This window comes from Aspergillus nidulans, chromosome V (assembly GCF_000011425.1).
Source record: "Aspergillus nidulans FGSC A4 chromosome V".
NCBI classification, from domain to species: domain Eukaryota; kingdom Fungi; phylum Ascomycota; class Eurotiomycetes; order Eurotiales; family Aspergillaceae; genus Aspergillus; species Aspergillus nidulans.
The window spans coordinates 2,035,775-2,060,005 of record NC_066261.1 but is presented as its reverse complement, the minus strand read 5'-3'; the positions used below and the strand labels follow the sequence as shown (position 1 = coordinate 2,060,005).

The window sequence follows — 24,231 nt, the reverse complement described above, 5'->3', positions numbered from 1 at the left end:
TCCCTAGAATCCTTTTCTCCCTTCCTCTTTATTATACGATGTCGGCGGTTTTATGTACAATACAGCACATCTACGGTACAAAGACAACATATAGCTAATATAATATCATAGATAATAGTAATAATCAAGCACAAAAGCTCGATTCTGCAAGATCTCAATATCTTTATTCCAGTTTTCACTGCTCTTGTCTTCCATATTTACATTCCACGTCCACGTGCATCATTAGAACCAGTAATAGCGTAGCATAGGAGTAGTGCCTCAGTTCCTCAACCCATTATCTTCCGAGCCATACAGACCAAAACAAACAATGAGACGAAACTAAGAAGGGGTGAAATTGAGAGCAAAAAAACAAAATCGAAGGGGCATGAACAGAGCGGGAAAGGAGCAGATTATGTATGTGTATGATATGTATATGAAGAGGTGAACCACGACTTGCAAGATCGACGAATGCAAGGAACTGTGTATGAGGTGTCGGAGTCCAAAGAAGATATCAAGAAATCGATTACTAAAGCTGTAAAACATAAAAATTAAAGTGCTCGATCTCAAACATGCTTTCACCGTCAAGGTGCTCAGTGGATGTGAATAAGGTCCAGATGAGAGGAGAAGACGAGGGAACAAGGCATCAATTGGTAAGTGATATACCCGAAATCGGCGGTGGTAAAGGCGCGAATCGACTCCGGTCCATGCAACTGAGATATTCAGGATAGGCGGGTAGGGAATGGTGGGAGGGAGGTTGTCAGGAGTAGGAATTGGCGTTTACATGATGATTGCAGGAACTGAGAAGTCTTAGTACACAAACGAATGACCGCAATTGTCAAGCATGTTCACTCACCATCAATGTTCTGCTTGATGCTCTTGTGTGGCAGGATCGAGCCGCCGTTGACGTAGACTTCGTCGGCAATCGTCACATCGTCACCAAGAACCGTCACATTTTCCAGACGGGCCCACCGGCCGACGGAGCTGTTCCATCCCACGATGGTTGATTTGATCCAGGCATGGTCCTTGACCTTGCTGTTCTCCATGAGTACGCACCGCTGCAGACGGACACCGTCACCTATCACGACGTTCGGTCCGATGACAACATTAGGGCCGATGCGGCAGTTCTTTCCAATCTTCGCAGTAGGGTCGACCATGACGTTTCCACCATATACATAAGGCTCCGAGTTTGGGGCGAGTAGCTTCGAGTTGCGCTTTGTGAGGGAAGTGAGGTAAAGACAGGTTCCGGTAAGGAAATCCTTGGGCTGACCAACATCCATCCAGAATCCCTCGAGGTCAAATGAGTGAAGCTGGCCGTCCCGCACGATGGCGGGGAAGGTCTCTTGCTCAATGGAGGTGGGGCGCAACTCAATGCGCTTCAGCACGCTCGGATTCAGGATATACATACCGGCGTTGATGCGGTTACCGACGAACTCGACGGGCTTCTCGACGAACCGGTCAATGCGAGAGGGGTGGTTGGGCTTGTGCACAACGACACCATATTTTGATGGCTCATCCACTTTTGTGACGACGATGGTCCCTTCATCGCCGTGGCGCTTGTGAAACTCGGCCAATTGTTGGAAAGGATAGTCACAGATGACATCTGAGTTCAGGACGAAGAATGGAGAGTCGTCTTTAGCGAGAATACTCTCTGCCAGTTTAAGGGGACCAGCGGTGCCGAGGGGTTCGGTCTCAACGGAGAACTCGATCTTTACGTTGTACTGCTCTTCGTACTATTCGCCGCAAAATTTGTAAGCATTTGCAACAATTCCCGCTCTGAAAGAGGGTTGGATACCTTCTTGAGCGCAGAAACCATGACATCTGGGCGGTAGTTGACAGCGAGGACAATATCCGTGACACCGGCAGCAGCTAAGCTCTCAACCTGGTGCAGAATCATAGGACGATTACCAAACTCCACGAGCGGCTTGGGAAGAGTGAGAGTCTATTATGAAAATAATAGTTAGCTTTTTTATTCATGAAATGACTGGTTTGCTGCGTCAAGAACGTCGAGGAGGGGTTGTGCTCACTAGAGGCCGCAGGCGGGTACCGAAACCACCGACAAGAATGAGAGCTAGAAACAAGAGTCAGACAGAAAGTCCAGATAAATCATCATCCTTGAAGAAATGTACCCTTCATGATTGCGCGTGGGCCGATATTAATCCAGGATCTGTATCAACGAGCGACGAAGATGGAGCTGCGATGCGGGCGGGATGTTGAGAGGGGTCCGCAAGAAAGACTGTAAGAAAGGTAGGCGGAAGGCGTTGATAGTATGTATTGCTCTATTGAAGCGATACACCGCTGGTAAAGTCCAGTATAACCCAGGAAGACAAGAACGATCCCAGGGAGGCAGAGAGTATAAAACGCCAGGAGAACACGTTGAGCCTGGTAAGTAAGAGGAAGTCTGCTTGCGGAGCGCCACAGGGGCAGAACGCGCACACATTATTGGTTGGATATATTACCAGTACGATCACTGTTTCCGATCAGGTGGCCTTCGTGGGCCTTTCACCCCCTGATTCCGGCCATCATTATCAACTTCTGGCCTTCTCTGCAGTGGATATTACTCTGTAATGCAACATTGACGGAACGAACAGTCGACAGTTTGGCAGGAATTCACCTTCCAAGTTCTCCATAATCAGTGACTGCAATCTTGTAGTCTTGTCATGTATGTCTCCCCCAGCCGCGTACAACTACAGCCCGTGACCATGTCAACAGGATGTCATGCAACTCTTGGGACAGAGCAAGCATTCGCATATGATTAAGGGGCTCGAGGAATTAAGTATAGGCCGATCAGTGAGAGTCAAAGAAGCCAAACATCAATAAATTGTCTTCCATCTCGTGCAGCATTGCCCCGAGGTGACATCCAACCCTACCATTGACCATCCATCCCGACATATTCCCAGAAATCAAATACTTGCTATGTTGGATAGCACCAACCAAAAGCATGACACTGCTTTTCTAATTATAACGACCCGTCCTGTGAATCAGGAGGCAAAGTCGTCATCCTTGGACCGTTGCTACCACCGCCTGCTGAATCCGGAACAAATCGTCTGATCCACTCGTGTACCTTTCGCACCTTCACCAGCGGCAGATCATCGTCCTTGGCAGGATGGCTAAGAATGTCCCGTATCCTATAGATCCCGCCTGTGTCAGTTGCGTCCACTTGCTGGCGGTGCAGCAGATCGATTTTGGTATATCCCCTCCTTAGGCTCTGCCCATATACTCGGTCCTGGAAACAACTTAGTCCTACGTTGCGTAGAAGAACAATATCCCGCGGGCGAAGTGCCATCAGTGACGCTCGAAGCTCTTCTCCGGCCCCATCGCCGCATCCACGAGTGTTGACCGCATTCTCGTCCGCCGGAGGAAGCCAGAAAGTAACTCCAAATCCCGCTCTAGTCTCGTCCCCTACCACCACTTCAACTAAATCTAATTCTCTCTTCCAGTGTTTCGTTATGACACGACGCGGAGAGCGGATATCAATGATGGCAACGACGAGATTTACCGTCATGGTTTGTGGCACAATAGAGTTAAGATATACTGTATTGGGTATATCTTTAAGATCCGTAATGCCGCCTTGAATATGTGGCCTCGCAGCAGGAATTTCTCTCTCGTCGCTTGTCGCAATGGAGGTATCTGTGCTTACAGTCCACAGACCACTGTCTAATGCAGACTCTCCGGAGAGGGCGCTTGGTGCAGATACCTCCGAAGTTTCATGAACTGTAAAGGAATGGTCGTAGAACTGAGAGAGTTCTGAATCCTCTTGCTCGGATGCGCATTTGCCAACCGAAGTGGCGAGGTCATGGGTAGTAAAGAACCGGGTCTCTCCAGTCATCACCTGGGAGGGCTTGCTTTGAGTAGTCTTTGGGACAATTGGTGCTGACAATAATCTCCATTTGACCGGCGTGCTACCTGAAAACACTCCGAATCTCTCACGGCATCCCTTAGAGTCTTCGAAGGGAGGTAAAGATTCGCTGAGCAAGTCTCGTTCATCCCATCGTAAACTCGAAAACGTGGGAGCACCCATGAGGAAGATAGTCCTTGAAGACATAGTTTGGGCTGTCTTAACGGAGTTCAGCCATGGGTATTGTAATGTGCGTTGTTCCGCTCCTTTCGCTTGTATTATTGACTGAAAAATATATAACTGCTGCGGTTACCAGGTATCAGCTTGCCGGTGAATAGACGAATGATAGCCACGTATATAGATATATATTAATATATCAGGTAAATAGTGAGTATGTCTGGGAGATGGTTTGTGGTGACATTGGTTGGCAACCTGTCAAGTCATACTTTTAAGTACGCTTTTGGGTCGGCAAAGGCCAGATTATGCGGGGATCTGAGACCTTCAAGAGATGTTAGAGACACAATGGCCTAGACTGCCGCCAGCTACTCCGTACGGTGTTACCCCATAAGTTTGGAAAATGGCTAGCGCAGGTCTGCATTCCCAAGGTAGTATAGAGTGACATCTGCGTATAAAGGGAAGAATAATAGTTAACTACCAACACGTGATTAGTCATACGGCAAGGCATTGACGCCACAATAGCCAGACCCGACAATTGGCTTTCGCCGCCGCCTCCTCCGACTTGGAGACAGTCATCGTCAGATCCCTCTTCTAATCCTATCATCTGCGTTCAATCTGGGAGGTGCTTGCGACATCTGAGCAATATTCAGTATTTTTACCTTTCTCCCTAATATTTCTCAACGTCCATTATTTCGAGGGGGTTTCTCTTGTGATCTCGCGGCCAAGCGCCGCTTTCTTACTCCGAATATGGCCTCTCAACTTCCGATCCTCAAGCCGGTAAGTGTTGCTGCATCTGCTTGCTAGAAGTACATATCTGATAACTGGCTTTCTGTTAGAATGTGTCGGCATCCGGATCATGGCCGTCGATGTCAAAATTCTTGAAGTCTCCCCTGCATCGCACCGGACAGTCTTTCGCAACAATAGGCTCCGCAATCCAGGATTCACGACGACGCCTGCACACGGAGGTTAGTCTTCTTTGTCGGACGGATCAAAGCTTAATGATATTCTGGGAAATATTGATACTGATAACATGTCAGACTTTTGCGCGCAAGTCGACGCCTTCTGAGGTTGTCGCCTTTGGAGTTTACAGCGCACCAGTACATCGATTGCCACGATCTCTGCTCAGCAGTAAGCGCAATCCACTCTCGTCCTCATGGACTGCATCTGACAGTGGTGATTTAGAAAGCTCTATATTTACTCCATCGTCCTTCGCCGGCCGTCATTGCCACCCACTGGCTTCCAAAACCTATTCGACATTGGCACCGCCGCTGAATCGCACCCGCAATGTTCTCATTCCAAGTACCCTACAACAGCAACGCTTTATCTTTGGAGGACCGTCCCATAGTTTGCTGGCGCAGAAGGAAAAGACGGCGAACAACAACCCCAGTAGCGCCAACGCCCAAAATGCGTTCTACCAAGCCCTTCTTCGAGCCAACATGCCGGCGATTGTAATCGAACGGTACAGAAGCGGGCACTTCTCGAGTAATGCAGTTTCGGAACAAATCTACCTGAAAGCTCTGGAGCGTGTTGGCGGGGGTGTCTCAGCCCCGGCTGCAAATCTCAATCAAGGTCTGCGCTCTGATCAGATCCAAGCCGTTGGACAAGCTGTTGCAGCTCAGAACCAGGGCGGACAAATCGGGATTTCTTCTAAACAGTCTGGAACCGGTGCGAAAGAGGCCCCTCTGTATGTTGTTGTGGAGGAGTCCCTAGGGAGTGCCGTGTTTCGCTGGGTTAAGTTCATCGTTCTCTTCTGTGCTTTCGCCTACGCGTCGATGATCGTACTCTCAATTGTCCTCGAAACAACTGGCGTTTTGAAGAATATCAAAGGCCCTCACAGCAACGAAGCGCAGCCGGAGCACCAAACTGTCCGCTTTAGTGATGTTCATGGTTGTGATGAAGCAAAGGATGAGCTCCAGGAACTAGTTGAGTTTTTGCTGAACCCGGAACGATTTTCTTCACTCGGTGGCAAACTCCCCAAGGGAGTTTTGCTTGTTGGGCCTCCTGGAACTGGAAAGACTCTGCTAGCCCGTGCCGTTGCAGGCGAAGCCGGTGTCCCTTTCTTCTACATGTCAGGCTCTGAGTTCGATGAAGTGTATGTAGGAGTTGGCGCCAAGCGGGTCCGTGAACTTTTCAACCAAGCCCGAAGCAAATCTCCCGCGATCATTTTCATTGACGAACTTGATGCCATTGGTGCAAAGAGAAATGAACGAGATGCTGCCTACGTGAAACAGACCCTGAATCAGCTCCTAACCGAACTCGACGGATTCTCTCAGTCTACCGGTGTTATCATCCTTGCCGCAACCAATTATCCTGAACTGCTTGACAAGGCCTTGACCCGTCCTGGTCGATTTGATAGAAAGGTCGTTGTTGACCTACCAGACGTTCGGGGACGCATGGACATCCTGAAGCATCATATGAAGAATGTGCAAATCAGCACTGATGTTGATGTAGCAGTGATCGCTCGTGGTACGAGCGGCTTCTCTGGTGCTGACTTGGAAAATCTAGTCAACCAGGCCGCCATTTTCGCCAGCAGGAATAAGCAATCTAAGGTCACTCCGAAAGATTTTGACTATGCCAAGGACAAAATCATCATGGGTGCAGAGGCTCGCAGCAGGATTATCCAGGATAAAGACAAGCTTTTGACCGCCTACCACGAGGCGGGGCATGCTCTGGTTGCCTACTTCTCGCCGTCCTCTATGCCTTTGTACAAAATCACCATCATGCCTCGAGGAATGTCTCTAGGTTCAACGCATTTCTTGCCGGAAATGGACATGGTATCTAAAAACTATGTCCAGTATCTAAGCGACATCGACGTCTCCATGGGCGGTAAGGTGGCTGAGGAGCTGATCTATGGGGAAGACAAGGTTACTAGTGGTATCTCAGCGGTATGTTCACAACGCTTGAATCTTTAAGCTCAGGGCAGTCGCTAATGGATGTAGGACCTCGCGAGTGCGACGCGGACGGCCTTCACGCTCGTCACGCGTTTTGGCTACTCCAAGAAACTTGGAAACGTCGACCTGTACGCCAACTACGATAGCCTATCTTCCGAAACAAAGCAGGAAATCGAAGCTGAAGTTCGGCGGTTGGTCGAGGAAGCTCGCCAGCGTGCCACCAACATTTTGACCGAAAGGAGACATGAACTAGAGTTGCTGACAAAGGCGCTGATTAAGTATGAAACATTGACCAAGGAGGAAATGGAGAAGGTTCTGAGGGGCGAAAGTCTCGACAGACTTGTCGTGCCGGCCGATGCGCCTATGAAACTACCTGAGCCTATAAGTGCGACGAATCTGAGCCCGAACCAAGGCGTGGAAGAATCTGGGAACCGCGCGTCTGCAGAATAGTCTTTTCCTCGTCTATATCTCTTAGATTCACTTTCCCTTGTTGTTTTATATTTGTATTTGTTCGATAGTGACTGAAACGACCCTAGCCTATACATAGCATGTTGGTAGGAGAGAAAGCAGGCATCTCTCAACTACTCTACTGTACAACTAGCGAACATATGAGAAGTTCTGCATACACATTCACCGTAAACTGACCTCTCTCCCGGCACATCCACCTATACTAGAAATGGACGCCAGAAAGGAAGCTAAAAAAGAGCTAGAAAGGAAACCTAAAAGGAAGCCTAAAGCAAGCCTAAAAAGGCTGCCGAGGTGCAGACATCTCAATGCCTGAGGCACAAACACGAGCATCTACCCCGAACTCTGGAATGCGGGTAATTGATAGACTTATTAATAGTCGGGAGAACTCAGTCCGATAATTACACCGCATTGCGCCAAGACGAGCCCAGGAAATTGGATTATCTGGAGGAGAATGGCGAGAGCCGAAGGATTAATCTGGGAGGAAGGACAAAACTTCCATAATTTCTCCGTGAATCAGAGGTCGGGCAGAGACTGGAGGGAGGACATGGGTCTAGATTTGCAGCAGGGGAAATTTAAGACTGTCAGGTGCACAGACGATCAGGACCCAACATCGATAGTTAGCATCTCTTGACGACCAGGTGACCGGGAAAGAGGAACGGGGCCCGGCAGGGGTTCCTGATCGGTTTGACACAGCTGGCCTTCTGGAAATCCCGATTCATGGGCGGATGTGCAGGGAGAGCTATCTAGTCGGCGATAGTCTTCTGCAGGGAAAATTGGACGAACAGTCATGTGAGGCGCCGCCGCGAGGGCCGAGACCTGCAGTTCTCATAAAGCGGAAGGCGTGCCGGGGAGCCAGGGGCCTGGAGGACTGGCTAACCTTCCCAATGTGGGCAGTATAAAGATGACAGGCATTGGGATTCGTAACTGAAGCCAGGGGAAAGATGTTTGGAGGCAGCGCAGAATGGTCGTCTGATCAGAAAAAAAGAGGGAAACGAAGAGCCTGGAACTGAAGCGCAAATAGCAGCAGAGGGATCGCAGTTGGGCTTCCCCACGCCCCCACCTTCTCCGTCATAAATCCTTGAATTCCTGATAACTGTAGAATCCAGATTATTCCATCGTCGCGGTCCGGAGGGCGAGCAGCGGATGTAGTCCCAAGCAGGAACGTTGCTAGAACACTTGGAGTCGATCCCTGACTGTCTGGAGCTGGTCGGTGGACTGTGCCCACTGCCTGCTACTAAAGAGGCCTCTTCCCCCTCCTCTGCCCCTCCTCGAGTCTCTCCAGCCGGTTTCCTCAGCCTTCCTTTCGATGATCTCAGCTGTTGTTTGTCAGTGGTTGCCAGTAAGAAGCAAAGTGCGAACAGTAATCAAGCCTTAATCAGTCCCCTCAACTCCCCTCGACTTCCCACGACTTCCCACGACTTCCCGATTTATTCTCTTCAGCCATTCTTGCTTGCTGCCTGTTGTCATCGATTGACTGCTTGATCCTCGTCGCCACCTTTGCTCCCCGATTCACCCAGGGTGTCGTTGAACCAGGTTGCGGGCTCCCCACAGTCTCCCGGTTCTTCTCTGCCTACGTCACCATCCGCATTGCGTTCATCTTGGCCTCTTCTTTACCTTTCTCGCCCTACTCACCCCTCCTCTCCTCTCCAACGTCTTGTCAAACCCCCTCCTGTCCTTTCCAAACCGTAGCTCAATTTTTGCCAATTCCTCCCTGCTCAACTCTCCGCTCTGTTGTAACTACTGTCGATTCGGGAACGTAATCGTTCTACCTATCGGTTTTTTGTCCCACCTCCACCTCTCCGCTCCTACTTGTTCCCCTCGTCGATTTCACGAGAAATATTACAGCAACCATGCGCAAGAACCCTTTTGACATGTCTGAGCTCGACGCCGAAATCGAGGCCAACGAAGAGCAGCAACACCAAGTCCGCATCCATGCCCGCCAATCAATTGACGGCGAACGGTCGTTGTTGCAGGATGAGGAGCGTCGGCAAGACGACTTGAAGGATCGTTTCATTGGTGCCATTGACCAGGGTACTACGAGTACGCGGTTCATTATTTTCGACTGCGTGGGCAACCCCGTTGCCAAATACCAGGCGGAATACCGCCAACTCCACGAGCATTCAGGGTATGACTCTCATGGTTTCGGCTCGCCTGCCACTTTGTTTGCTAACGTCTCTTTCCCTCGCTTAGATGGCACGAACAAGATCCGTATGAGATGGTAGATTCCGTCTACACGTGTATTGAAGAGGCCATGAAAACATTCCTCGCCCTTGGTCATTCTAAGTCAGATATTGAAGCAATCGGTCTCACTAGCCAACGTGAGACAGTCCTCTGCTGGGATTGGGAAACTGGTGAACCTCTATGTCCCTCGATTGCTTGGCCCGATACCCGAACAAAAGCCCTTGTTCGAGAATTGAAAGCACAAAAAGGCGCCGATGAACTGAAGAACATTTGCGGTCTGCCACTATCCACATATCCTTCGTCTGTCTCATTGGTCTGGCTACTCCGCAACAACGAGGCCGTGAAACAGGCGTACGAGGAAGGACGACTTGCTTTTGGCACTGTCGATTCATGGCTCATCTACAACCTGAACGGTGGTCTAGAGGGTCGCCACCACGTAACGGATGTGACCAATGCCTCTAGAACCATGTTGATGAACCTCGAGACGCTCGATTATGATAAACGACTTCTGGACTTCTTTGGGTTAGACCCCAAGAAGATCCGGCTGCCCAAGATTCTTCCATCCTCTGACCCTGAGGGGTTCGGATATGTACGGTCAGGCCCCTTAGAAGGAGTTCCGATCACTAGCGACCTTGGAGATCAGTCTGCGGCGCTTGTTGGCCACTGTGCGTTTACTCCGGGCATGGCGAAGAATACCTATGGTACTGGATGCTTCCTCCTGTACAACGTTGGCGAGAAACCGGTTATTTCGAAGCATGGCCTGCTCGGTACTGTCGGATTTCAATTAGGAAAGAACCGGAAGCCCGTGTATGCACTTGAAGGAAGTGTGGCCGTCGCTGGTAGTGGTGTTTCATTCCTCATGAACAATATGGGCTTTTTCCGAGACTCACGTAAAGTGAGTGACTTGGCGGCAATGGTTCCAGACAACGGAGGGTGTGTCTTCGTCACAGCCTTCAGTGGTCTCTTTGCGCCATACTGGATTGATGACGCCAAGGGAACAATTTGTTAGTATATTCTCAATTATTTACTGGACTGTAACTGATCAGCTCTAGTTGGAATCACGCAACATACCCAACGTGGTCACATCGCACGTGCGACTATGGAGGCCGCCTGCTTCCAAACCAAAGCGATTCTCGATGCCATGGAGATGGACAGTGGGCACTCCCTCTCTCAGCTCGCCGTCGACGGAGGAATGAGCAACTCGGATATCTGCATGCAGGTGAGTTGCGAACTTAATTTCGTACTATCAGTATAAAATAAGCTAACTTCTTTGCCCCTCAGACCCAAGCAGACATCATTCAAATTCCCGTCGAACGACCGGCCATGCATGAGACGACAGCGCTGGGCGCAGCAATCGCCGCCGGCTTCGCCATCGATATCTGGAAGGAATTTGATGAACTTAAAAACATGAACCGCGCCAACCGAACCTCATTCACCCCCGCAATCTCCCGCGAACAAAGCCAGAAGATGTATAAACAGTGGACGAAAGCCGTCGAAATGTCTCGCGGTTGGGTGGATACCAAGGAGATGGGAGGTGAGGACGACTAGACGATTGTCTCTCCTCTTTCATTCCGTGTTTCTATAATGATACAACCAGTCGAGCCGGTGACCGGACATCTTCCAATAAGCCCGACTGCTTTTACATCGCCTGCGTTGTACATCTCCAAGCTCGTCCTTTCAACAAACGATCCCAAGAGCCGAGTTGAGCCGACATGACACTTCTCCCACTTCTCTGTATATTCGCATGATTCTTACGATTGAGCGTTGTCTATTTCTTCTTTCCTCTTATCTTTTCCTTTTCCACCGTTTACACTTGGTTCGGTTAGAACATGGTTTCTGGGGGATAAGATACTTGCTTTTTGCCTGCCTTGATTGGCAGACCTGACTTCTTCCGGATTGATGGATTTCTTCTCCATCCCTCCGAGACATGAATTATACATTAGATAGGTACATAAGGGATAAATATAAAACTATAATCTGGAACGGGTATCTTGCCGCAAAGTAGCATCATCGCGAGCCACTGCTCGAAGCCTCAAAAAGTCGGCTTCTTGATTTCAATATCTATAGCGCGAAAATTATACTACGAAATGGGTATCTTTATTATACAGCAAAAAACAAGTCTAAAGCTATGCCATAGGGTGGGTTTCCTGAACCCTACCTTCCAATAACATACGGCAAGCCTGAAACGCTTTCCGTCCGCGCATCAGCCAGCCGAATCACGCTCCCGCCACTCAAACTCACACTCGCACTACCGGATGCAGAACCGGACCGGGATGCCGAGCGTAGACTCAATCCCGATCCCGCGTCCGCGCCCGAACCCGAGCCATACGACCGGTCCGGGTGCAGCGAACGCGCCGAATGCGTTGAGGGAGTTCTGGCGCCAGCGCGGGGCCAGTATATTGCATTTTCCGATAAATTGCCGGCTTTGAAGTCAACCAGACTCTGACTCCGACTGCGACTCTGACCTGGAGGTGGTCTTGAAGCGGGCTCGAGGTTCGGATGCCCGTCCGTATGGTTGTACGTATGGTCATTCCCATGAACAGGACGAGAACGAGGGCCAGAGCGAGACTGGCGCTGGCGACGGTGACGCCGACGGGGCGAATCGATATTGATATTCACAGACCCAAGTGTGTCCGTCTCGGTCGTCTCGCCCTCTTCGTCTGACGGCCCAATTACCGACTCAGTTTTCGAGCCAAAGAGGGAGTGTTCAAATACGCTTGTGTTCCGCCTCCAATGCCCCAAGTCACCATCCTCGTTGTAGTCATTCATGTCCAGTAACAGCCGGTGATGCTCCTGGTCAAACCGCATGCCCCTTAAGACATCCGCAAAAACACCCATCAGCTCGCGGAACTCGTCTTCGTATAGCTCCTTTCCGGAGAACCGAGCACGCTCGTATAAGGCCAGAAACTCCAATCCTATCTCTGGCGGGTGTAGGATTGAGAGCGAAATTAGGTGGTTGATGTAGCTGCGCAGGGACATTGTGCCGGGGCGCCGGAGGATAGCGACGATGCGAGTGTCTGGAATGCGGGTCGCTTCGTCACCTTCACCTGTTTGAGTCTGATATTGAGGATGGACTGTGAAGACTGGATCGGGAGGCGCAAGGGAAACGGCTTTCGCTTCGATGAGATGGGGCAGTTCGCGGATGACGGTGCGGTAGCATAGGCTTGGTTCAGGCGTCTGCGCGTCCCCGTCTGACGTTCCCTGATCCGGTGCAGACGCCGATAACGATGACTCCGGCGCTGACCATCCTGGATGTTCGATGACTCCCCACGGCGGGTTCGAGGGGTCGACATCGTAGTCGAATCCCCTAAGTAAACCTTCTTTTTCCTCGTTGTCACCAGCACCGGGGTCCGCAAAAGCTTGTCCGTTCCCATCCACATCTCTTGGCCCATTTGCACCGCTACCCCGACCTAGATTCCTTGGTCTTGCCCCCCTAGCAATAAGTGCGCTCCTCCCTAACCCCTCAACAACAAGCCGGCGCACACTTTTGCTTACATCTTCCTTCTCAACTGGTATCCAGGCTTTAGGGATTCCTCCCAATACGCTACGATTCGTGTAGATGCGCGTCGCGTAGATCAGAACCGCAAGCAAGAATGTCACGACGTACCCGCCTGTTATGATGAAGATATTGGTGAGGCGGTGCGTCACGTAGCATTGATAAATCGCATCAGCGGGTGTCAGGAGGATCAGACACAAAAGGATTATAGAAAGGAGGGTGAAGACAGTGTAATTTAAAAGGCGTGTGATGGTGGTGCCGTTGCGAATGCGAGTCGCTAGATTTGAGTTTGGGAGTGCAGTTGGTCGTGATGGCAGCATTTCAGTTGTTTAGGTTCCTTACATCTCATCTGGGACTGAGAAGGGTGAGTTTCATTGTGCATGTAATGTCAGTCCGTTTATGTGACGCTTCTTGCGTCGTGGACCTGGTTAAGGATGACAGAGATGCGGACGGCTTGTTTGCCGAGGTGGCTACCACGTGACTTATAGTTTATTGCATCGGAGTATAAAATAATGATAATCTCTAGAAATAAAATATCTACCGTCTATAACCTAACACAGTGTAATGGAAACGCACTAATCCTCAATAGCCTGCTCGTCCATTGCTGTAGGTTCATAGTGCTCCCCCCTAGCACGACGGATAACCCGCTCAATACCATCAAGACCCATCTTAAGCACCTCCATTTTCGGGCCGTAACTTAAGCGGACAAAGTGATGGCAAGGACTGTCGAACAGGTCACGTCTTTTCGCCGGGTTCAAGTCGAAGAAGATCCCCGGCACGACAATGACCTTCTCGCTAAGAAGAGCGTTGAAGAAGTTCAGACCGTCAGATATGTTGGCTTCTTTGGGAAGCGGCGGGTCAAGCGAGGTCAGATCGAGCCATATGTAGAAGGTTGCTTGCGGGACGTCTTGGATGCGGAAGCCGATCTCGCGAAGACGCTTGAGGACGAAATCGCGTTTCTCGCGGAAGTGGGTTTGCAAGGCCTTCATTTCCTGATGTACGAGGGAGGGCTCGAGCATGGGGATGGCGGCTTCTTGGAAGGGGACGTTGGCGCCACCGTCGAGGTAAGAGCCTGCGGAGCCGAGGGCGTCGATGAATTCCTTGGGCCCGACAACCCAGGCGATACGCCAGCCCGGTAGGCGGAAACGTTTTGTGAGACCGTCGATAAGGAGAACGTCTATCTTCGTCAGTATTTCTCAGAAACTGTCAAACGGGGCCATCATACCGTCTTTGTTCACGTCAACGACATTCGCGGCACCGCTGATGGTCGTCCCGTCACAGTCGGTCGTGTAGTTGTAACCGCCATAGAACTCGTCAAGAATGAGAGTAGCGCGGTCTCGACAGATGTCCTGAATGTGGGCCAACTCGTCACCGGAGATAAAGTGCCCAGTAGGGTTCCGCGGGTTAGAAGTCAGGATGACCGACGTTCCACGAGCTATTTCCTCCGCGATCTTATCAGGATGGATGTGGTAGTGATCTTCCTGGGCGAGCGGCATCGGGATGGGAGCAATGTTCTTGAACAGACTCAACATTTCCGAGTACGCAGAGTAGTCGGGAATGGGGAAAGAGAGGTATGAGTTGCCCAGAATGGCCGCAATTCGGATCAAACCCGCACGTCCACCGGGGACAATGCACACATTTTCCCAGGTATATTGGCTCTCCTTGCCTTGGCGGTAGTGTTCATTGTACAAGCGGGCTACAGCGGCACGAAGAGGCTTGATACCAGCCGTTGGGCCGTATTCTCGAGCGGCAGAGGTGATGGGAATAGTTTCAGGACGGGGGAAGCTGCCTTCAATCTCGTCGTCAGCTTCAGGAGCACCCTGGCCGAGATTGGCCCAGCCCGAAGGGTCTTCTAAGAAGCCGTGTTCAGAGGCACGTTCGGTACACCAGACGACACCGGTAGAGGCACGGGATGCGTCCAGGCCCGCATGGGGACGGTGACCTTCGTGGGCGGTTCGAAATTGACGATGGGTTTCAGACTGGAGTTCTGACGATGGGTGTTAGTCTGGAAAAAGAATAGAATAGACATTCTGGAATATTATCCGGAAAAGCAAAGAAGCCAAGACACGCACCGTTGTTTGATAGCTCCTTGCCCACCGAGAAGCGTCGGTTGGAGGGGCGCAGGATGCTCACGCGGCGTCCGGAGAAGGACATGATGGTATGAAATACAGAACTCAGAAAGGTGAGCTGAAATTGTCTAAAGAGATGCGAGGTGTGCAATAATAAGTGAGAAAGAACTTGGAGAAGAGAAAGTGGATATTCAGAGAAGCGACAGCTTTTATAGACGAACAGCAAGCACCTTAGTGAAGAACCGAGTCAGGGACAAGGACAGCTCAGGGCATCAGGTCTATTCAATTCTAGTCGCGCATCGACCGCATTGCCCAGTAGTTTTTCCCGTTGGGCGTCCAGCTGGAGCAGAAAATGCCTCATTGCGACCATCTCCTGAGAGACTCCTGAGTCCTGACCACGTCGTTGTGCTATCTAAGCCTTCCCAGATCGTAGCAAGAACCTTGTCAGGATCCTTCCGATCGGCTGGGCCCGTCCGACTCGGAGAGTATCCGAGACTGCCAGGAATGGATGCGAGGTCTTGTCTGGAGTTCAGCTTTACAGACATTATACAGTCTCTCAAGTCTCTCTTTGCGCCAAAACATAACATAATACTGGGTATTTTTAGAAAGCCACGTTTTTGCTTCTTCAAGCTGAGGCCAGCGCCGAATCAGAGACGGCGCTGGCCTCCTGAAAAGTATAAATCAAATTTTCTCTCCACCGCCTGTCCGCCTCAATTGCAACGTCACGGACCTATACGGAGCAAATCATCTGCAGTATCTGAAGTATCTGACTTTCTTTTTCATTATCTTAGCTGAACCTCTTCAAATGCAATAAGCAAGTCTAATCCGTTGTCAAATCAACAAAAGTCACCGCAGTTTCAGCCCGCCGACAACAAGAAGATCCAGCCCTAACAATGCGAGAACACTATACATCGCCTCATCTGGGAAATCTGCGGGAAAACGTGCAGCGTTATACATACATCATGCAATCATAGTCCGTGGACTTGGGAATGCGGCAGACCGCCAAACACGAATAAATGGGAATTAGATGAAACAAGATGAAACAAACATCATCATAGGCATGAATCCCTTGGAAGGAAAATGGTCAAACATCGAAACCAAAAATCCATCAAATGTTCGTAAAAATGGATATGACTTCAGACCTCCAATTATAGTTCTCTTCCGAACGCTGTGAGAGTTGAAGGCGCAGCTTCGGACAGATTCTCCAGCCAATCCAGTTGGGAGTAATGAGCGAGCGAAATGCAAAGTAGGAGGTAACGAAGGCCGTGTCTCTTCCACCGTTTCGGCCCATTGAAACAATTTCGGAAGAGCAATCTCAGCGGAAGCTGAGAAGCTGAGATAGGAGGGGATTAGAGATGGGTGCAAACGGCGTCGTCTAGTTCTCGATCGGTTGGCAGAAAAGTTGGATCTCGCCGACTTGACCTCGTGCAAGCTCCTCACGATGCTGTTCTTTCCATTCCACGAAGGCGAGTTGAACGGCCTCGTCGCTGTCGATTGTCACAAAGTCGCCGTCCTCGTCTTGGTAACGTAAACGGACCGTCTTGCTGCCAATTGAGCGGTTGGTGAATCTGGCGAGTTTGGCGTCAACCCGGTCGGTAAGCGTACGGAATCCGATATTGCTGGAAATAACCAGTGTTACATAGTTCTCGTCAAAGTTGACTTTGGCCTTCAATTGGGTCGGCATGAACGGCTCCTCCTCGGGTTCGTGGCTTAATGGAGAAGTTGGCTGATCTGAAAGAGGCGCGGCCGCTCGCCCGTCGGAGTACTGAGGCTCATGGAAGGCGTGAGAAGTATTCGTTCGAATGGGAAGAGATTGATTAGTCGGGGAGTTATTCTGGCTCCGATTGACGGGCGCCTTCATGTTGGCCATATGAGCAGGAATAGGTGGAACGGGCACATTGTCAACTGTTTGCATTGTGTGAACACCCATGTACCGACGCGATTCAGGATTGTGATGGTGAATGTCCGGGCTGCTCGCGGAGCGCATCCTCTGGGACGCGCTGTTCGATGATTGGTTACTACCTGACATTGGAGGCAGGGACGGGCGTTGAGCACTGCGCCCATTCGGTGGTGCGCCATTAAAATAACCCGAGTTAGAACCGTCCCTAGATGTGGCGCGAGAGAGGGCAGGGGCTGTGTATCGGTTATTGTCGTCGCCCCATGGGGTGACGGGGGTTACCTGGCGATTGTAAGGGTATCCAGCCGATTGTGAGCTCGACCTGGCGGACTCGGTAGGAGAGAAGTAAGAGTTGCCATTTCTCTCTCCTGGCGACATACTTCCACCAGGGAACTGTGTGTGTACTGACAAAGTCGAGTCAGGCATTGCTGGGTAACGGGGTCGGCTAGTGGAAAGTGGAGGACCAGAGCTACCACTTCCACCTGTCGCAGATCGGGTTCGGAGACTTGTACTCGAAGCATTGCGACTCATAGGAAATTCGGAGAAGAAAGCTGCTTCTTTCGTGGACTGCTCTTCAACATCATATTCTTGCTGGTAAGGGTTTGGGATGTTGCTCAAAGATTTCATGTAGGTAAATTCGGAATCGGATGTGCCGGTATTGCGAGCACTGCGTTGCTCCGCTTGTATCTCCCGTTGTGTATTGATGTCCTTGTACCATTTCCGCATTGTATCTTCATTCTGATAGCGGATAATAAAGTTATCCACCACACCAGGGTCCCCTTTCCAGAAGATCTGAATGCGATAAGAGCCTAGCAAATCCTTGTTACCATGAGGTGGTTCGCACTGCTAATGAACTTCGGCTTACCTGGTTTTTGAAGCCAGACGATATCGGTGACGTTCGCCATGTAGATGCGGCCTTTCAGCACGAGCCGGGGCTTGCCCTTGCTGGTATTCGGCTTATCTTTACTACCGCCGACCAATCTTGATTTCTGCTTGTTAGGGTTTATGTCCTTGCAGCAAAGCAGGATTCGTTCAAAGAGATAGATGTGGTACTGTAATCGCGGACATATTAGCAAGCTGTCATCGCAAGGCGGACTGTGGAGTGAAACATTTGCTCACCTCTCTTTCTGAATCTTTATTGTTGTCGTTCTTGATTACCGTGAACGTGCCAAATCGAAGCAGTTCACCGAATGTCTCAATCTTCAGGGCTTTCCAGTCATCAACACGTTCGTCCAGTTCAACGAATGCAGCGGCAAGTTGCTCCTTGTCAATGGCGTCGTTGGCGGCATCTAGGACGGACTGGATAGAGTCGATGGCGCGCGAAATGTCGGCTTGAAGGTCTGGGTCCTCGATCTGCTTACGCAGTTCCTGGTAACGGATAATCAGTATCGAATCAAATACAAGTAGCTACTCAGAGATACTAACAGATAGCATCAGAGGATACTTGGTCAAGCGCTGGAATGGCTTCACGAAGAAACCATTGAGTGTTGCAGGTTGCGCGACCATCTGTTGGAGATCGGGGGAGCGCGGCGCAGCCTGAATTTTGTCCCATTCCTTCTGACAGGTCTTATCACAGCGCATCTGGTTTGCGATAAATGGCTCGTACTGGCGGAAAGCTTCTTCGTGTTGGATGAACAATTCACCCCAATTTTGCTGTTCTTCTGGTCGCGCATAGTGTTGTTCGAGTCTGATGAGAAACCGCTGGGAGAAATCAAGCAGGTTGTTCAAATTCAAGAAGATTTGATGACTGGCATCACCGGTGAGAGCTCCAGTATCCTCCAACTCCTTCTTGAGCGCTTGCAAGTTCTGGAGATGGTGAACATAGTCGCGCTCTGTTTCTAGCAACTCCTTCAAGATGTGTTCCCGCTTGGTGAGCTTCCTTCCTGCTGCTGGCGCGGCCATGGCGGTATCGGACGGTTTCTTCAGCTGGCCTTGAATCTCTAGGATGTCCAGAACCCGATTTACCATCTTTATGACCTTGGTGAATCCGATTGTGTTCTCGCCGTACAAGTCTGTTATGAGAAAGCATTCTTGCTGAGGAAACGCCATTTCTTGGATGGCGGCCTGGAGGAATTTAAAAGTGGCGGCCTTTGGACGCCTGGCCTCGGGAACCTTCGAGGTGTCGATTTCCAGGGGCGCGCCTGGATCGGAAGCGTTGTAGATGGCCAGTAGGGGGTATCCATGTCGGAGGTAATTCCAGAGCGAAGCGACGGGATCGGAGTTCCCCTGTGCTAAATCTTCTTCTTCCATCTCTCGCAGGTACGGCTCGAAACCGGGAACTTCTGCGAGTCGCTTTTTTAGGTTGACGCAGCTTTGATAGATACCCTCATTGCCGCGGCGGTTGATGATGTTGTCCTCGGCGACGGGGCCGCCGGGGTTAAGGCCAGCGGTGTCGGCCATTGCGACGTCCACCGACTGGGCCCTTTAGGAAGAGGGGGCGGAGGGGGAGGAGAGGCGGCTGATCGACTAGCGATAGGGTATGGGAGGTTCAAATCTGCGCAGCAGTCGAAGAAAGGACAGAAAAGGATGGAGTAGTAGCGGCCAGCGGAGGTTGTACGACAGTTGTCGTCAAGTCAAGCATGGATTACTGAAGAACGCCGCCGCGTTGAGCCAGTGGACCGATGCGGGACGGATGGCGCAAGCGAGCAGCTAAGGAAGGGAGTGGAGATAGCGGTGCTCACTGGCGATGGTGGTGGACACTGACACTGAGCAACAATAGTGATTAAGCTCGATGGTACAGAGGAAAGTAGGTTGGAAGAAGGCTATAGTTACCTCGGAACCAAGAAATGCAAATAGAAATCTGGTCACAGCCTTGTTTCACCCTTGCTGGCCAGCTTAAGGCCGGGAGAGAATTATCGAAAGCGATCCCTAAGAGAGAAGGGGAAAGTGTGGGGTTTGGCGCTGCAGTGAGCCTGGAACCCTGAGGGGGTCGGAAATTCAGGACAGAAGATCCGTCTGCTATTGAACAAAGGGGGAAAGAATGTAGATTGGGCAGTAAAGACGCACAGAACATTAAATCATGATAGACAGGGCGATGCGGTTGAGGAGAAGAGACAAGAAGGGGGACGGGCGAGGAGTCGCAGTGATTTGACCCCAAGGGAGCACAGATCGTGAACCTGAAATTCCAGGCATCCGGTGCCAGATCGCATTTCACGTTGGACACCGGAGGGAGGGTACAGTAATAACACAAGGACAGAAACTATACATCTACCTAAGATCTACTTCGTTGACGAGGCAAGAGGGTTGACGGTCTGATTGTCTAACGTCTTTGCATCTTGTATACGTGTTTTCGACGGGGTGTTGATCTATCCCCGCTTACTACGGAGTCTCCTCCACTGCTTATCACCTTCACGGCCAACTCCGTAGCCTCTTCAGTAATACTCCGTACTGAGACAACCTTTTGCAGTCCAGTCTATAACGTAGCGTACAATCTGCATTCTGCGCGGAGCCAAGCTGCGGTTTCAGGCACTAGAGCCCGGGTTAACGGCTGCTAGAGGAAACGCTGGAGGAACCTTAACTTGGGAGTCTCATGCAGGGATGCGCTTCAGAATAACATTGGCGGGGCATGCACTGCAAACACGCCAGCCGAAAAGTTTCAGGCCAGAGACGAAGTCTGTAATAGTGCTGCACATCTGCTTGACCTCCAGCTCGACAGTCTCAAGTATGGAGGAGGGCCTCTATCCCCTATCCTTGTTATCCTTCCACCTGGTAGATATAGTCGGGGACTCGGGGACTATGACAGCACACAAGGCTGCCCACGCTTGAGTCGCTGCCACTCTGCTTCAAAACCTTTCTCGTAAAGTAATTGGATAGTCAGCATTGTGTCACATGGGCGAGATGCCTAAGCATTCAATAGTAGTAGGATAGGTTGATGATTTTGAATCGTGATGATGCTGGAATGCAATGTTTGTTTTGATGGGCTCGCAGCCTGAAACTGAGTGCCAACTTTCAGCATCCGCGCGGGCATCCACCTCGCACTCTTTTCCTCATTACTGCGCGTCTCGTATCCCCCTCCAACCACAACCATTGCCCCTTGAATATCCGAAACGATCGCTTCCTCGGGAACTCGCGTGCTCAGCATTCAGAAACGGACCGGGGGGGCACGACTGCATCACTACCCACCGCCTTAGGCAGAAGCTGGCGCTCAACTGAGGCTCTGAGCGGGAGGGATAGCGAGGGAACCGTGGAGGAACAGAGACGAGGCCGGTTTGATCATCGCATCAATTAAAACCTGATGGAAAGGACTTCCATGGCGAGAGATACTGATGCGTCGGACGCCCCGATCCCTCTTCGTCTCTTCCCTTCCGACCTCACCGCCCGCTCTTTGTCCGCCCCCTTCAAGGTGGATGAAGGCTATGCAGACGATACACGAAGCCAGGCAGATAAGGAGCTCTTGCGGATACCCTCAGACGATGTGATGTCCATTCCTGACTGGGTTCTTGCTCATAGCGAGACTGAAAGAGCCGGTAAGCCGCAGTCACTCCTCTCCGCGCCTGTCGTGTGCTGCCCAGTGGTCGATATGAAGCTCACGATTAGCTACTTTCCTCCTTAGAAATCGCCTATAGTCTGCTACGGACTCTGCGCACCTCTACTATTGCTGGAGTCGTGGAGCGCTTATCGCCGTTATTGCATATGGACCCTGTTCTCAGATTGCCGCCGGAAATCACCGCCGAGATCTTTTCCTACCTCGACCCCCAGACTTTGATAACAGCATCTTTAGCCTCGCGCGCCTGGAGAGATCGCATTTTAGACTCCCGTCTCTGGAAAGAACTTTATATCAGTGAAGGGTGGCGTGTCGACATCGATGCAATCCGCGCATTTGAACAGGAGAATTCAGTGATCCCCTCACCCCAATCACGAAAATCGCGCTCAAGGTACGCGGATACGGATCTAGGAGAGCCCAAACTAAAGAAGCGTGTACCACCTGGCTGGCTTGATTCCCGCACGCACGGATCGGAATATAATGGATCAAGTACGCGTGAACTCGACCAAGACGGGCATGCAAAGCCAGATAGGGAGGGCGACCATTTGATGTCTGATGCGACTGATGATCGGGCCACGCTTTTCTCCCTTGAAGAGCAAGAGGCTAGGTGCAGAGCAGACACTACGCAGGAAATAATTCACCAGAAAGCCACAGAGCAAGCACTTCCAAAATCTTCCAAATCACCTCTCCTCCTTCGAATGCCAAACGGCACGGCGAAGATCAACTGGCCCTACCTATTCCGACAGCGCAGGCGCTTGGAGGAGAATTGGACCAAAGGACGATTCACGAATTTTCAACTTCCGCACCCCGCGCATATGGAGGAAGCTCATCAGGAATGCGTATATGCTATCCAGTTCATCGGGAAATGGCTTGTCAGTGGCAGCCGAGACAAAACTGTCCGAGTTTGGGACCTTAACACAAAAAGGCTCTGGCATCGCCCCTTGATTGGACATACGAAATCTGTTCTGTGCCTTCAGTTTAACCCGAGCCCGTCCGAAGACATTATCATATCTGGGAGTAGCGACAAGAACGTCATTGTCTGGAGGTTTTCGACAGGCGAGAAGATCCATGAGATCGCCCCTGCGCATGATGATTCGGTCCTGAACCTCCGATTTGATCATCGTTATCTCGTGACCTGTTCGAAAGACAAACTTATCAAGATTTGGAATCGGAAGAACCTGTCACCAGCCGACAAGGATTATCCTAGCGTTCATCAGGGCTCGGGCGTTTCATATCCGTCATATATCGTCGACACGAGCGTGATACCTTCTCCTGTACTAGAAGCTGAAATAGCCAAGAACCATATCCGCACTCTGGAGCCGTTTTCCCTCCTAATGACTCTGGTGGGTCACACCGCTGCTGTCAATGCTATTCAGATACACGGTGATGAGATTGTCTCAGCCTCGGGGGACCGATTGATCAAGATCTGGAATATCCGCAATGGTGCTTGCAAGAAGACGTTTGTAGGCCACGAGAAGGGCATAGCGTGTGTTCAATTCGACAACCAGCGTGTCGTCAGTGGGAGCAATGATAACACAATCCGGATCTTTGACCATGCCTCACGCGCAGAGGTTGCCTGTCTACGTGGACACGCCGACTTAGTCAGAACCGTCCAAGCAGGCTTTGGCGACCCGCCTGGCTCAGAAGAAGCTCTAAAGCTGGAAGCTCTAGCAGTTGACCGAGAATTCTGGAATGCCCAGAGATCGGGCGAAGCAGTTGATCTGGGCCCCGCTGCCTTAAGACGGGCCGGCCATATCCAAGACACAACTGGATCCCGCAACCCGCGAGACATCAAGGCACTAGGCGCCTCTATCCCACCAGGAGGAGGAGGGAGTAAATGGGCGAGGATTGTCTCCGGCTCGTATGACGAGTCCATAATTATCTGGAAGAAGGACAGGAAGGGTCAATGGGTTGTGAGCCAGAATTTACGCCAGGCCGAAGCGGCTGCTAATGCCGCGTACGTCGCGCACTCGCATCCATCATCCTCACGTCCTGGTCCTGGCAATGCCTTCGCTCTCGCCCAGCAAGCTGCACTAGTGTCACAGGGCCAGGACCCTTTAACCCATGCACACGCAACACCGTCTACTTTCGCAGCAAATGCCATAGGGACTCAGCAAAGCAGTTCATCCTCAAACCCTCCGTCTTCAGCAGCGGCCCAACAGGCAGAACCACCCCATCGCCCAACACCACCCCCAGGTCCTCCCCTAACCAACCTGCTCGCTGCCGCCAACTACTATACACACCCCCGCGCCCGGATACTCGCCCAAGCCGCAACGCCAACAAGCCGAATCTTCAAGATCCAGTTCGATGCCCGCAAGATCATCTGCGCGAGCCAGGACCCGCGGATCGTGGGGTGGGATTTCGTCGGCGACGATGAAGAGCTTGGTGAGGCTTGTCAGTTTTTCAGGGGGTTATAGCATCCGATTTGCTGGGGTGGTGTTTTGTTTATGCGAATTAATCGGGATAATAGTACTCTTTTACTTCTTGCATCATTGTCTTTTTTCGTCATGCCTGCGATTATGGTGTTCATGTTAGGGTTGCTGTTATTGTCTCATGAAATCCCTTTTCCCCTGGTTGTCATGTTCTTACATCCTCTACATAGATTCGCTGTTGTTTCTGTGGATCCCATGTCTGGGCCTTGTCTGCAAGCCTTGTACATGCTGTTCTATCATCCACTTGTCATATTCTATTCATGCATTGGATATTATGCATTGGATATGGAGTCATAGCGTCTGCTCACTGGGAAAATGGCCCT

The 24,231-nt window shown here is 51.0% G+C and overlaps 8 protein-coding genes across 8 annotated transcripts, besides 1 other annotated feature; 3 read left to right on the top strand and 5 right to left on the bottom strand.

Annotated features, from left to right (window-relative positions):
- Positions 1 to 24,231: part of a sequence feature (contig 1.96 1224..98894(-1)) that runs on past both edges of the window.
- Positions 757 to 2,112, bottom strand: ANIA_05586 (mannose-1-phosphate guanylyltransferase; the record flags this gene model as incomplete). Its single annotated transcript, XM_658098.2, has 5 exons — positions 757 to 776; positions 833 to 1,709; positions 1,772 to 1,918; positions 2,004 to 2,047; positions 2,106 to 2,112. The coding sequence occupies 5 exons, from the start codon at positions 2,110 to 2,112 to the stop codon at positions 757 to 759; spliced, it is 1,095 nt and encodes a 364-aa protein (XP_663190.2).
- ANIA_05587 (uncharacterized protein) lies at positions 2,936 to 4,021 on the bottom strand (the record flags this gene model as incomplete). Its single annotated transcript, XM_658099.1, has 1 exon — positions 2,936 to 4,021. The coding sequence occupies one exon, from the start codon at positions 4,019 to 4,021 to the stop codon at positions 2,936 to 2,938; it is 1,086 nt and encodes a 361-aa protein (XP_663191.1).
- Positions 4,575 to 7,506, top strand: ANIA_05588 (i-AAA protease YME1). The gene is made up of 5 exons (XM_050612293.1): positions 4,575 to 4,768; positions 4,828 to 4,956; positions 5,029 to 5,119; positions 5,174 to 6,876; positions 6,931 to 7,506. The coding sequence occupies exons 1-5, from the start codon at positions 4,739 to 4,741 to the stop codon at positions 7,330 to 7,332; spliced, it is 2,355 nt and encodes a 784-aa protein (XP_050468233.1). The 5' UTR covers positions 4,575 to 4,738; the 3' UTR covers positions 7,333 to 7,506.
- On the top strand, positions 8,762 to 11,512 carry ANIA_05589 (protein gcnA). Its single transcript, XM_658101.2, has 4 exons — positions 8,762 to 9,475; positions 9,541 to 10,535; positions 10,584 to 10,750; positions 10,813 to 11,512. The coding sequence occupies exons 1-4, from the start codon at positions 9,201 to 9,203 to the stop codon at positions 11,077 to 11,079; spliced, it is 1,704 nt and encodes a 567-aa protein (XP_663193.1). The 5' UTR covers positions 8,762 to 9,200; the 3' UTR covers positions 11,080 to 11,512.
- Positions 11,686 to 13,347, bottom strand: ANIA_05590 (uncharacterized protein; the record flags this gene model as incomplete). The annotated part of the gene is made up of 1 exon (XM_658102.1): positions 11,686 to 13,347. The coding sequence occupies one exon, from the start codon at positions 13,345 to 13,347 to the stop codon at positions 11,686 to 11,688; it is 1,662 nt and encodes a 553-aa protein (XP_663194.1).
- Positions 13,533 to 15,262, bottom strand: ANIA_05591 (pyridoxal phosphate-dependent aminotransferase). Its single transcript, XM_658103.2, has 3 exons — positions 15,100 to 15,262; positions 14,253 to 15,014; positions 13,533 to 14,204 (listed from the first exon to the last, which is right to left on the bottom strand). The coding sequence occupies exons 1-3, from the start codon at positions 15,179 to 15,181 to the stop codon at positions 13,603 to 13,605; spliced, it is 1,446 nt and encodes a 481-aa protein (XP_663195.1). The 5' UTR covers positions 15,182 to 15,262; the 3' UTR covers positions 13,533 to 13,602.
- ANIA_05592 (Rho family guanine nucleotide exchange factor CDC24) lies at positions 16,472 to 19,393 on the bottom strand (the record flags this gene model as incomplete). Its single annotated transcript, XM_658104.1, has 4 exons — positions 16,472 to 17,802; positions 17,859 to 18,045; positions 18,113 to 18,361; positions 18,419 to 19,393. 4 exons carry the CDS (start codon positions 19,391 to 19,393, stop codon positions 16,472 to 16,474), a joined length of 2,742 nt encoding a protein of 913 aa, XP_663196.1.
- Positions 21,243 to 23,893, top strand: ANIA_05593 (protein fbx23; the record flags this gene model as incomplete). Its single annotated transcript, XM_658105.1, has 2 exons — positions 21,243 to 21,459; positions 21,546 to 23,893. 2 exons carry the CDS (start codon positions 21,243 to 21,245, stop codon positions 23,891 to 23,893), a joined length of 2,565 nt encoding a protein of 854 aa, XP_663197.1.

Excerpts from the sequence above, each read along its gene's own strand:
- ANIA_05588 (XM_050612293.1), top strand. The coding sequence starts at position 4,739 with ATGGCCTCTCAACTTCCGATCCTCAAGCCG. Across the intron at positions 4,769-4,827 it reads AACTTCCGATCCTCAAGCCG|AATGTGTCGGCATCCGGATC; the intron begins GTAAGTGTTGCT and ends GCTTTCTGTTAG. Across the intron at positions 4,957-5,028 it reads GACGACGCCTGCACACGGAG|ACTTTTGCGCGCAAGTCGAC; the intron begins GTTAGTCTTCTT and ends ATAACATGTCAG.
- ANIA_05589 (XM_658101.2), top strand. The coding sequence starts at position 9,201 with ATGCGCAAGAACCCTTTTGACATGTCTGAGCTCGACGCCGAAATCGAG. Across the intron at positions 9,476-9,540 it reads CAACTCCACGAGCATTCAGG|ATGGCACGAACAAGATCCGT; the intron begins GTATGACTCTCA and ends TCCCTCGCTTAG. Across the intron at positions 10,751-10,812 it reads ACTCGGATATCTGCATGCAG|ACCCAAGCAGACATCATTCA; the intron begins GTGAGTTGCGAA and ends TTTGCCCCTCAG.
- ANIA_05591 (XM_658103.2), bottom strand. The coding sequence starts at position 15,181 with ATGTCCTTCTCCGGACGCCGCGTGAGCATCCTGCGCCCCTCCAACCGA. Across the intron at positions 15,015-15,099 it reads CAAGGAGCTATCAAACAACG|AACTCCAGTCTGAAACCCAT; the intron begins GTGCGTGTCTTG and ends ACCCATCGTCAG. Across the intron at positions 14,205-14,252 it reads CGTTGACGTGAACAAAGACG|ACGTTCTCCTTATCGACGGT; the intron begins GTATGATGGCCC and ends TGACGAAGATAG.